The sequence below is a fragment of the Plutella xylostella genome, chromosome 21 (genome assembly GCF_932276165.1).
Source record: "Plutella xylostella chromosome 21, ilPluXylo3.1, whole genome shotgun sequence".
Lineage (NCBI taxonomy): Eukaryota > Metazoa > Arthropoda > Insecta > Lepidoptera > Plutellidae > Plutella > Plutella xylostella.
Window position 1 is genome coordinate 7,925,552 of NC_064001.1, and position 12,388 is coordinate 7,937,939.

The window sequence follows — 12,388 nt, forward strand, 5'->3', positions numbered from 1 at the left end:
CAACAAAGGCTCCTAGACAAACCCACTTTGGGTTTAGTGGTGCCTGAATGTTTAAATCTTAAGTTTATTTTTTATGTATAATAATTTAAAAAAAAATACCTTACTTACCTAACCTAGGTACTCTAGCAAGTAGATACAGTACATGTACTTAAATCTAAATTACAATCGTGAAAGATTCCTAACCAGGTTTTATTTGAAAACAAACACATACATATTAACATTTTAACATCAGTAGTCAGAACTTAACCAACCACTTCAGCATTTGTTTATTTTTAACTTATGTATAATTATCACAACAAAGCACTTACATTATCATTGAAATTTATACTAGACAGCAGACGAAGTAAAAAAAAAACAAAGCAAAAATTTTCAGAATCAGTTACCTAATCTTAAATTATTTTACAGTTCGGCTTTTGTTTTTAAGTGAAAATAAACTCATACTCGTGTAACTCAACAACGTCAGCGTCACACACACATTATAATATTATGGTATTCTGCATAGTTTCATGATCAGACGGACTGAACTGAACTAGTTTTTATTGCTAAAGGGTTTGTCATTTTCTCTTGAAACCTTGGACAAACAAAAAAAGTTAAGCATTTTGTCAGCGCAGAATAAGCTTGACGCTTGAGCCCTTGGCTAGGGGGCAGACGCTTGAATACCTTTAAATTTTTATACAGTAAAACTAGAGCTGAGTTCATAGCCTTGTCTTGTTTTCGCTGCTCGGGGCAGGGGTTTCCGCAGTGTTGTTGTCTTGGGCCTGCGCTTCCTTCAAGGAGTCTGGCAGTTTGGTGTTCAGAGTCTCCGGTAGAAACAGGATGAGGAACCCTGACATCGCCGCCATCGCTCCGAACAGCAATGTGGGTAGGAACTGGTGAATGGATTTCTGAATGGAAAGAAGAAAAAAGAAGATTCATAAAAAGGTTTACGAAAATTTTACTCATAGAGGATCACACAATGAAAAAATTCCACCTTGCAATGACGATGACGTTCCATTTTAGACAATTTTACTTTATTATAGGTAGGTACTAGTACCTACCTATAATAAAGTAATAAAGTAGTACCTAGGTACCTAATCTTTAATCTAATATCCACCTCAAGTAAGAAATTTGATAATATAACCTCTCATAAAGAAGATCTTACCAAAAGAGGTGTTAAAGGTGCACACGTTGAGCCAATTCTTCCGATAGTGGAGCACAGAGCCAACATGGAGGTCCTGTAGTTTGTCGGGAACACTTCGGCAGCAAATACGTACAATGAATTGTATGCTAATGTTATGAAAAACTTTCCACCGAGGTAGATGGCATGCGACCAAGTTCCAGCTGAAAAAACAAAGATTTAGGGAAAATTACTAAACGAATTCTCTACCTCAGATTCTAAACTCAAACAAAGTCGGTCAAAGTCAGATGTTCAAAACGCAATAACAAGGTAATTTACGAGTCAATATTAACAAAGCATTATATCGCTGGGAATTGGAACCTATAGCATGTTGCTTTCATATTATAACGGCTCAGTCGTGTCTTGGCGGAATGTCAAGGCGATTCTGAGAGTACTTTAGGAAGTAGTCAATAACCAATGATCGAGTCATTTCTACATTCTTGACGGTCAAACTCCTGGTTAACTACCGCTAAAATGTAAATACGTATAGGCCACAGGCGTGTGTAAACAAAAAAAAAACAACTCGTTTCCTGTTGATGTAGATTAAAGAAAAAAACTGGATTATCTACGATGCAAAGCTTATAAAGTAGTCGACCCCTTATTTATAAATCAACATTTACATATTGTATGTATTTATGTCACGTGAATGCATCAACCAATAATAGGAAACAAGTTTTTTATGTGTGTTGACTTAAAAATCTAAATGTGTAAAGTGTATTTACCTGGCACGAAGCCGTAGTTAACGAGGACTAATGCGGTCAGAAAATAGGCGCTCGCTATTACTTTCTTCCGTCCGAACCTGTCCAGTAATACCAGCTTACAGACGTTTGCCGGCGCCTCTACGAGTATAACTACTATGTAGTTGAGGTAACTGTTGCCTGATAATTCAATAGCGTTGATCGATAGTCCATAGTACACCAGCGTCGAGGATATCCACACCACTGAGCAGATAAACGTCCGTTTCCATATCATGGGTGACACTAACAACTGTTTCAAGGACGACTGTTCAGCCTGTTTGTTGTCATATTTTCTCTCCTCCCGTTGGTTGATGGCTTGTTTTTCAATTTGATCGTAATACTCTTGGGGTATGGTGACGTTGTTGAATTTTTCTGATCTTTTGAGGACGCGTAGCGCTTCGTCGTACCGGCCTCTGCTGAACAGCCACCGGAAGCTTTCGGAGAGAAGCCAGATGTAGACGAAGCAGAAGACGGCGGGAGTGTAGATGAAGACAAGCAGCTGCCTCCAGTTGCGCAGGTACCAGGAGAGCACTGTCACCAGCACGCCGCCCAGAATGAACATCGTGTTGAACATCAGACTCACAAACACTCTCCCTTTCGGCCCAACCAGTTCTAGAGCTGCAAAAAATAGTGCAGTGTCAATTTGTGTTGCCGGAATAAACGGTAAAATGTTTATTTTTTATCAATTCTAATCTGACTTTCAGTTTCTTTTGCCGTTGCTTTGGTTTTCTGAGATTTAACGCTTGATCAGGCAAGGTTTGCTTTCTTGAGATAGATTAGTCATGGCTAATATTTTGGACGCTAAAATACCTAGGAATTGTTTGAAGGAAAACTAAATCGGAAACTGATGGATGAGCAAATCTATAACTAACTTGTAATTAGTCACCAACTATTTGGTGAGGCGTTAAAACATCAAGGATGCCTGTATGATAGATAAACTTATTTACTGTATTACAACCAAAAAATTTAAACCAGTATTTGATGGATGCATTAGATATTTAATAACCTGGATATCAAATCTTGATTTGAACTTCGCCCACCCACACAATGGTTCGAATTAATTAGTAAGTAAAGAAGATTCATCTTACCCAAGACGAAGCAAGCGGTGTAGACGCCGGCTCCAAACGCTGGTTCCAGGAACTCGAAGACTATGAACATGTCATAGTTGACTGAGAACGCCCTGATGAGGCCGAACACTCCGTTGGAAACCGCCGAAAATATCACGGCCGTACGTCTGCCGTACCTTGAGGAATACACGAAAAAAGATTAATTGCTGTTTATAATATATCGAATAAAGATCGTTATAATGAGGATCGTTTATCGTGATCTATGATAATGGGAATTATACATTTTAATTAAAGTTTTTCCTCATCAATGGATTATTTACTTTTTTACAGAATCTATAGGTTGTTGCTTAATTAAATGATCTCTGACTTGACCCCGCTGGACCAAACACCTGTAGTGGGAGGAAGGGTGATGACGAAGTTCTTACCTATGAGTGAGGTTCCTTTGGAGAGAGGCTTATGCCCAGCAAACGATAATATACGAGCAAGGAGCATAAGTACACTACATCTTTAACACACGAGCTATGGGAAAGTTCTAGTAACATACGGAACGGCAATGGCAGGTGAAACTTTATCATTGCTCGTGAGTGTATAATCTTACTTGTCAGAAAGGAGCCCCGTGAGCGGGATGGCGATGAAGAAGCCGGCGTTGTGGATGGTGCCCACCAGAGACCGCTTCCAGTCCTGGCACGCCAGGTCGAACTGAAAGAGAGAGAGACAAACATTAGGGCTGTCACGAAATATCAAACATATTGCGTGATAGGAAAGTTTTCACGCCGAAATACACGTGCGATCTAGGTTACTCAGTCTATATGACGAAAAGAATACAATTAATAAATAATTTTTTTAATAGGGTTTTATCTTTTAAGAAGAACATAACTAAAACAATGGAAGCAAGATTTTAATTTTTATTTACGAGTGCTACGGTATTTTAATATAGAATTGAACGGAACGTGCGTGCGTTTCTAATACGGTCAACGTTATAAGTACAGTCCAACAATGGTAACTTTGCAACTGGTAAAAGATTATGTTTTTTTCTTTAACTGGTAATTGGTTAGGTAATACGTCATTGACAGAAATTACAATGAAGTTAGTTGCCCTAATACCTATATATTTTTAGGTGTTGGCACTTGTTCCTGTTGCAAAGTTAGCGTTGTCGGACTCCAGATATGTCGCTGTACTCGGTATCGGTAGAGTACAAATAGTTTATTTTTCATTTAAATTAAAATGAAACTCATGTTTCAGTTATAACTAGCTTGGTTTGATTTTGGCCATCAATGGGTTAAGTACTTTTGTATATTTTCAGACACATAAACCGCCTAGTCATTCAGTCAAATATTGACGCTAGTGAGTTTGACGATGCAATGTTAAGATGTAGTTGACCATATTGAATTTACCTTCTATGACGAATGCGGTAATGTACGTATTTTATGTAAATAAATATCCCATTTGTCGGCATGTCAGAAATAAATAATAATACTAGTACTTAGTTTATTCATTATTTTCTAAATATATTATGATTGTGCTGTGCAAAATGTAAATTAAGTATGTTTATGTGACCTTTTGTCGTGTGCAATTATTGCTGCTCATTATTGCAGGCAGGTAGCGTTGCAATTGCAATTTTATTTTATAAGGTTTATATGTATAAGCTTAATTTGGTTACAGTCAGGAAAAGAGATGACAAACGATAATAAAGGTTGCCTGGAAGAAATCACTTTAAGCGATAAGGCCGCCATTTGTACATATTATGTTGTTAGATTAAGTTTTTTGTAATCTTTGTCCATGTTTTTGTGTACCAATAAAGAATAATCTATTCTATTCTAATAATGATGGTAGGTACCTACAGTACCCCCACTCTCGAAAGGCAATGTATTGCGTCTGTCTTGCGTTCCCAAAATTAAAACAATCATAACTTAACTTTAAAAACGTTTTTCCAAAAAGTAAAAATACAAGTTTGTTCAGCCAAATGGTGCCTATTTTGAGAACAGAAATAAACAAGAACATAATGCCTTCAATTTAGGAGTTATTTGATTGAGTAAAGGCCAAAAAAGCCTGTTTTTGGAAATTCTACATTTGGTGCTAGGTTCTAAAATAGACGTTAGCTTGATGAACATGTAGGTATTCTTTTTTTTTAAAACGCCTTTGAAGAAAAGATATGATTGGTTTAATGTTGGGAACGCAAGACAGACGCAATACATTGCCTTTCAGTTGTAGGGGTAAGTACAGATTAGGTATAGATAGATACATCCGTAGAAACAACAACAACTAGTAACTTAATTTATGCAAGCCAAAATGAGAGGAATTCGTCAATTCCTCTACATATAATAGTATGACTACAACCATCATTATAAAAAAATACATTCGTGTAAATGTTACGGTTAATATGATTATAGCAAAAGATTTCTTGCTATGTCGATCATCCACTGTGTTCTAGATAACTAGTCTGTTTTTTAATATCAGATACTAAATTGACAGATTCTTAACGGTTCATCAACAGTCGATTGTCCCGCGATAAAGTGCGGTATCGTTCTATTGGCGGGACAATCGACTGTTAATGAACCGTTAAGAATTTAGTATCTGAGATTAAAAAACAGACCTTACCTTAATTATGATGCGGCTTGAAATATTTTGTTTTCAAATAATTCATGTCGCCGACTATAAATCACCTTTTTAACAACTATTTTTGTAGGTAGAGTTGAAGTATTATGCAGCCACAACAATAACACATCAATGAAATAAAAATGAGATGTGATATTCAAGAGTGGCCCTGTGGACTGTACGTAATTGATAATTGGTTCTTGCACAAAGTATAAGGGCCACTATAATGGTCCAGTCTGGACATAGGCTATTAGGCATATCCCATAAGCTGTTCTAGGATAGGAACACCTAACATTAACCGCTCCTCCCGGTTTATACTAGGTTTATCTAGTTTAGGTACCATATTTTTACACTCATATTTACCGTAACATGTATATACACAATAACTTTCTTAACTTTCGTTTATTAAAACATGTCAATACAGGTAAGTAAGCTAAGTTATCTACAAATCATCAATAAAAAAACGACTTAAAACGACTAAGTATAGGTAAGTACTTACAAACATACATTAAGTATAAGTATTTCTAATTTTAAGATGAGACAAATTCGTATCGCGTTATGTTTCGTTTTGGTAAGTAAGTACGTCATAAGTAGGTACAGCTGTTAGATAAATACATCACTAGACATAATGGAAATTTTCAGGCTAATTTTAGAAATATCGTGTAACAATTCTTCGTGTATCAATTTCATCTGTTTAAAGTACGTATACTTTCAATGTAAATGAAATATTATCATATTTCTTGGCCAATCGAACACAATATTGGAAATTTTCTTTCCAAATGAATTCTTAAGTTAATTTTGTTAATAACGAAAACCATGGTTGTAAAATCGTCCGAACGTTTACCTAAGTACTACTCGTACGAATTTAGTGTGCACCTGGCCAATAAGCAGCAGGGGTCACGCCGACGCCGGGTACCAAAAAGCTAGTACCTTTCTAAATATATGACATCTGTTTTTTGTCAGTCAGGTGCACAGTTACTCCGCACGAGTAGTAGTAGGTACTAATTATACCTACTATAATGTACTAATGAATATCGTTTTCCCCTCACCTCATTGACGATCGAATGCTCTTCCATATACACGTAGCTGTCACATTCCACCGGTGACGTCAGGTCGAAGTGCTGAGGGCCGCAAAACGTGCCGTTGGTGGCGTTCACGCTGGCGTACCTCGTGCATTTCGCGAAGGTCCCGTCTAGGCCTTGCGGGATTGTGAAGTTCAAGGTCGACGGGTCTTCTTGGCACTCGGGCACTGCGCATCTGTGGAGTGAGGGAGGAGATGGATCGGAAAGTCGTTTTAAGGAACGAACGAACGAAGAGATCAGTGACCACTTGAAAATGTGTCGAATTACTTCATTGGTTCGTTCTTCAAAATGATTTCGCGATAAGTACCTACACTTTTCAGGTATCATAAGATGGGTAGATGATATCAGTGTGGTTCAAGAATTAGAATTAGACGTTGGTACACAGAAGGAGATTAACAAACAATAGTGGATGGACTGGTGGTGGTGATGATGATGATAAATAAATCAGGTGATAAATGATTAAAAAAAAGGTTTTATTTTATTATTGACCAATTTTGACTTCATTACAAACTAGTGGTAGCTGCAGTTTATGGTGTACCTAAACGAAACGAAAATATTTCCGTTTCCTTCTGTCATCTACATTTTGATATGTTCAAAGTTTCCGCTACAGGCGACACTTTTATCTTCTTTTTGTGCGAGAAAACGGAAGCTTTCATTGTTTATGGTAATGATTATGGTTACTGTACTTACTATTTTTATTTTGTATACAATTAGAACTTACTACAACAACGAGAGTTACCTACTAATAATTGAGAATATACTATGTGGAATAATTAAATCATTATTAAGTTTATTGATACAAATGTTCTATACTTAATTTACTTTAGTAAATAAGTTATATTTGCAAAGACTCTCTATCATGGTCTTATATTTATTATGTCGATGGTTGAAGATAATGTAAAAATAAGATAGTAGGTACTTAACTTACCTACTTACCGTAAATAAATTGTTATGTACGGTACATAACTTCATATTATATTATGCGTTATATGAATCCAATAAAATATAGCCACCACATACTATTTCGGTACAGTTCCAAAGGAATAGACTTTATTTAATTCGACCTTTGCCGCCCAAACCAGACAATACCGTGAATTACAATTAAAGCACAATAGAGTATTTTACGTAATACGCCATTGATTATTTTGATACGCACTAAATTGTGAATATACTTACTATGGAATTTAAGGTGTACCGGCATGACAGCGAAGATCAAGGTCATCGTTTTTTATTATTAAAATATTAGTAAGTAGAGAAAACAGGTATAATTATTAAACGCCTTTGATCAGCAGTCTACGATTACAGATGGTGATAAAAATATAACATTTGCGGCAGTCGTTGACTGCCCAGGCAGTAACTACATAATTAAAGTAATCTCTGTGGCCCAGGATTCAGGCGGGCTTCGTACAAAAAGAAGCCATTATCCCTTTAGGGATAGGTCATAGTCACTGGTAACAAAATATGGTAAAAAGTATCTTAAGATTTTGGAAAATCCTAGAAAGTTCCAGGTACAAAGTTCCTACAACAAACAACCACAATTTTTGATTTTTTTTTTAATTTTAACAAAATATTACCGTTAAATTAGTTGGTAATATCCTGATGCTCTGTTAAATGTATTTCAATGTTGCAAAGGGCGTCCTTAAGCTAGCATTTCCGTTTAGGAGTAATTTGGTGATTTTCTCAGTGGAACCTTTTGATTGCCCGTGAGTGTAGTTTGTTGTTCAAAGGTTTGAAAGCAATTTCAAAAAAGGAGCATGTCTGATGGTGGTTATTCTGGTCACATAACAACAATAAAAAATATATTTTAAACGCAAACAGTACCTATTATGAAACTTTTAGGTCACACAAAAGCTTATTTACATAGATTAAAAGATTTAATTGCAAAGCTCTAACAATCCACTCCAAACGTGAGGCTTTTGCATGCAGCTAGGAACTGTTTCATTTTTTAAAGTTTACTTTTTGGAGGGTTTTTAATAATTGTAATGTGAGGTTTAAAAAATTATACAGCCTGTATATAGTTACCCCCTTATTCATAAAAAAGTTACAGAACGGATTAACTATTTAACTGTTCTGTCCCTCTCTGACAGAGAACAATTTGTTCTTTGACAGAGAGTGACAAAACAGTTCAATAGTTAATCCGTTCAGTAACTTTTTTATGAATAAGGGGGTATTTAAATAAAGTAGAAAAGAGAGACATTCAGAGAACATCCATACTATTTTTTATACTACATCCTGATTTAGCTGACCTTTTAAAGTAAACGTAAACATGTTTACGAGTATAACTATCGGTATTTAAATTTTGGCACTTTCCATAACTTTCAATAAGAATATCCTCAATTATTTATTTACCTACTGTCTGTTATGGTTTAGATGAGTTCATACCATACAGCTAAGTAATACAAATAAATACCTACGTAATTAGAAAAAATAAAATGTGAAAGAAGAAACATTTAAAAAAGTACATACCTAAGTAATTAATATAATGTTTTACGTTGAGCTATACAATTAATATTATAATACGTTTATACGTGAAAGTTTGTAAGTGTGTGGATGAATGGATTGATGTTTGTTAGTCTTTCACAGGAACATGCCTAGACCAATTTTTAAGTTTCACTTGGAGTAAGGTGACACCCTAGATCACTCAACTTTTCATCCCGGAATTTTTCCCGGAAAACCTTTTCAGGCGCGGCGAAGCTCGCGGGAAAAGCTAGTATTAGTATAAGTACATAAGTTGTTTACCTGTAATCAATGTCGATGGCCTCAAAGTTGTAGACCGAAGAGTACATCCCGGCCATACCCACCGGCAGCAGTATGAGGAAGAAAATCAACACGTTGAACCTTCCGAAAGGTCCCATCATCTTCAAAATATCGTCCACGGTAACCTCAGACACATCTTTCTTTTCCGCTTCCATATTTACAAACTCGTATCACAGTTAAATCACAAAAAAATACATGAAAGTTTACACGGCACAAAGATTTACACTATAAACCACGCAATTTTACTATCAACATCGTAACAAAAGACTAACTTAATTCATAATTTTTTATTTAATTTTGTTTAAGTAAGTATCTGAATTAAGTTCTGATTTGTTTATTGATGGAGCTAATAGTTATCTCGTAGAAATAGTCATGTTTGAGTGGCGAGCGCAGGCCACTGCGACAGGCGACTGCGGCGGCTGTGTTGAGATCTACCGTTTTATTAACGGCACGAAACCTGCGCTCGACCCTATAGCAGATCAAACTGTTTGTTTTTACTATGTTTATTGAACTGTGCCGGAGACAATATTCTTGGTGTTTTGGACGCAAAGACTTGAGTTGGATTAGGGTTTAATTTTCAACCTGGTGCAAGGATTAGCAAGTCAAATTAGCGCCCTAACGATGACTCACCTATAAGGTAGATTTTATTGTAAAATGGTCACTATCATTATAGCTATGTAACATAAGTGTTATAAGCGCGGCTATCAGAGGCGGGTGGTTGAGTTTGATAGTTAATCCTCAACCACACGTATTTAAAGTTTCCAGTCATATACTTAGTGCAATTTACATAGGATAATGAATTACTGTCTTTCAAAAGTTACATAATGAGCTCATTGTGTAATTAATGTGGTAAATTGTCAAAGGAGTAGCTGGGCAGAAAAAGCCAGTAATGAATAGTAATGATTATGAAAAAAACAAACTCTAAAACACCCTACTCCATACGTAATCTATGAAGTGTATTAATAGTTTATGCATTGGCTCTCGGCTCATTGCATTTTAAAATATGCGATTGGTGTGAAACAAGATTAGTTACCGTAACACCAGACGACATTTTTCAATTATTACACGTGGCAGTTACAGCTAGATATTATAATTTCCCCGACAATGACGTCAATCAATCGTGTCTAGGATAACTTACAATTACGACAAAGTCACCCCTAACTGCTAGGCGCCTGTCCACTTGAGCGGAGAGTGCTATCAGAGCGGTGGGCAAAAATCGTCACACAAACAAGAAGCGAATTACTCGCTAAACCTTTCAGGGTCGGGGTATAAAAATAGGTGCATAATGTATAATATGATTTTATTATACTCACAATTGTAATTAAAGTAGTACACAGAATGCATGAAATGAATTTACTACGCTTTACAGCTTTTTGATAAGAGCGACATTTGATTGATCAAGTTATTGTTTTACGCTTCAGCTCTATAGTGTTATGCGCGTAAATACCTATATGGAGTAGAATTATATTCATAGCACATTCATCCTCAAAGACCGAGATTACTAAAGACCTAGGTAGGCTCTAGGCCTAAGAATAAGAAGTAAGGATCCTAATAGGCTAATGTCAAAAATAGGTGATAGAGGGCTGAAGACGATGATTATTATAAATCGATATGTCTCGTCAACTATTACTACTACCTACTACTATACTGTAAGAGTAAAATGCAAGGGTATTTCTGCGAGATTTTCACGTTTTATCACGTTGACATGAAACTCGTATTCCGTATTGCACTTGCCTCAACAGCTTATAGTGATGTCCGATGGGAGGCAGCGATCTCATGAATGTCGATGTTTTGTAATAACACCGAATTGTTGTAGACGGATGATGTTGACGTTTTTGTGTTGGTGTATTTTATCTAAATAGGATAGTAATACCTTATAATAATAGGGTGTACATCTCACACGCGGCTGCTTGACGCCAAACTAACCACTACACCATTCGGATAGATGAATTAAATTAGCTAGCAGCTCCGAACTAGATCTTTCGTAAGGTGCCTTTATTTAAAAAATATATATTTACATTAAGAGTTCTTAATTCAATTGTTTTTGTTACATAAACGTAACCAATAGATTATTAAAAGTAATGTTTTGTGTATAAATATTTGAAATATTTACGTTAGAAACGTGCGGTTTTTGTAATCAATTTTATTTTTAACATTACCTACATGAGAGCAAGTTATGAATGTCATTTATAACAAATACCCATGAACAAAATATTAACGTCACAGAACAATTTAGAATGGATGCCTAAAAGAAATACTTACTTCATGTATACGAATAAAATTTACATTGATATCGATATTATCGATAGAATTTTCCGTCCCAAATATCGACATCGCACTATCGACATGTGACCTCTGCTCTCCCTACTTCCTGTTCCAGGAAAGAGCTCTTTGTGGGATTGAAAGTTTTTGACTCTGAGGGATTGTTATCCGCGTAGTGGCTTCAAATATATGCGCTTTCTACATTTTGACATACATTACACAAGCCACCAATGCAACGCTTCGAAGGATCTAAGCTTTTCCATGATTACAAGATAGTGCCCTTATTCAGTATGTGCCTATGTTAAGTGGAAGGACTTTCTAGAAAATAAATTGTTTAATGCAAGTAACGGCTTTAAAAAATTTGATTTTTAAATTTATTTGCAATTTGAAATAACCATATCTTTGAATGTATAATTTTTCATAGGTAATTAGTAGGCAAGTATTGGATTTGATTGTGCAGCCGTTAATTAATTTTCTTTTTCTTCGATCCACTTATCTGCATACATTTCTAGAATAATATAATAATGTGAGAGTTTCGTGGCAGTTTTTTTTCAGGGTTTTCTTCTACCTGTCTCTATATGGTAGAGGACGTTAGAGTTTTACTTTAGAATTTTTTAGTTCAGTTAACTTCACCGGTTTATAATGTATGTTCAGGCTCAGTTTTTCTAGCAACTGTCACATTTTACATAGTCTTAATTTTAAATAAAGTTATTTGATTGATGTTCAGGCGGT

General features: G+C 35.7%; 1 protein-coding gene across 1 annotated transcript; it reads right to left on the minus strand.

The window, feature by feature from the left end:
• Positions 1 to 217: 217 nt before the first annotated feature.
• LOC105393906 (organic cation transporter protein) lies at positions 218 to 9,829 on the minus strand. The gene is made up of 7 exons (XM_011565726.3): positions 9,377 to 9,829; positions 6,605 to 6,812; positions 3,559 to 3,659; positions 2,982 to 3,136; positions 1,879 to 2,511; positions 1,142 to 1,320; positions 218 to 884 (listed from the first exon to the last, which is right to left on the minus strand). Exons 1-7 carry the CDS (start codon positions 9,547 to 9,549, stop codon positions 696 to 698), a joined length of 1,638 nt encoding a protein of 545 aa, XP_011564028.3. The 5' UTR covers positions 9,550 to 9,829; the 3' UTR covers positions 218 to 695.
• Positions 9,830 to 12,388: the final 2,559 nt, after the last annotated feature.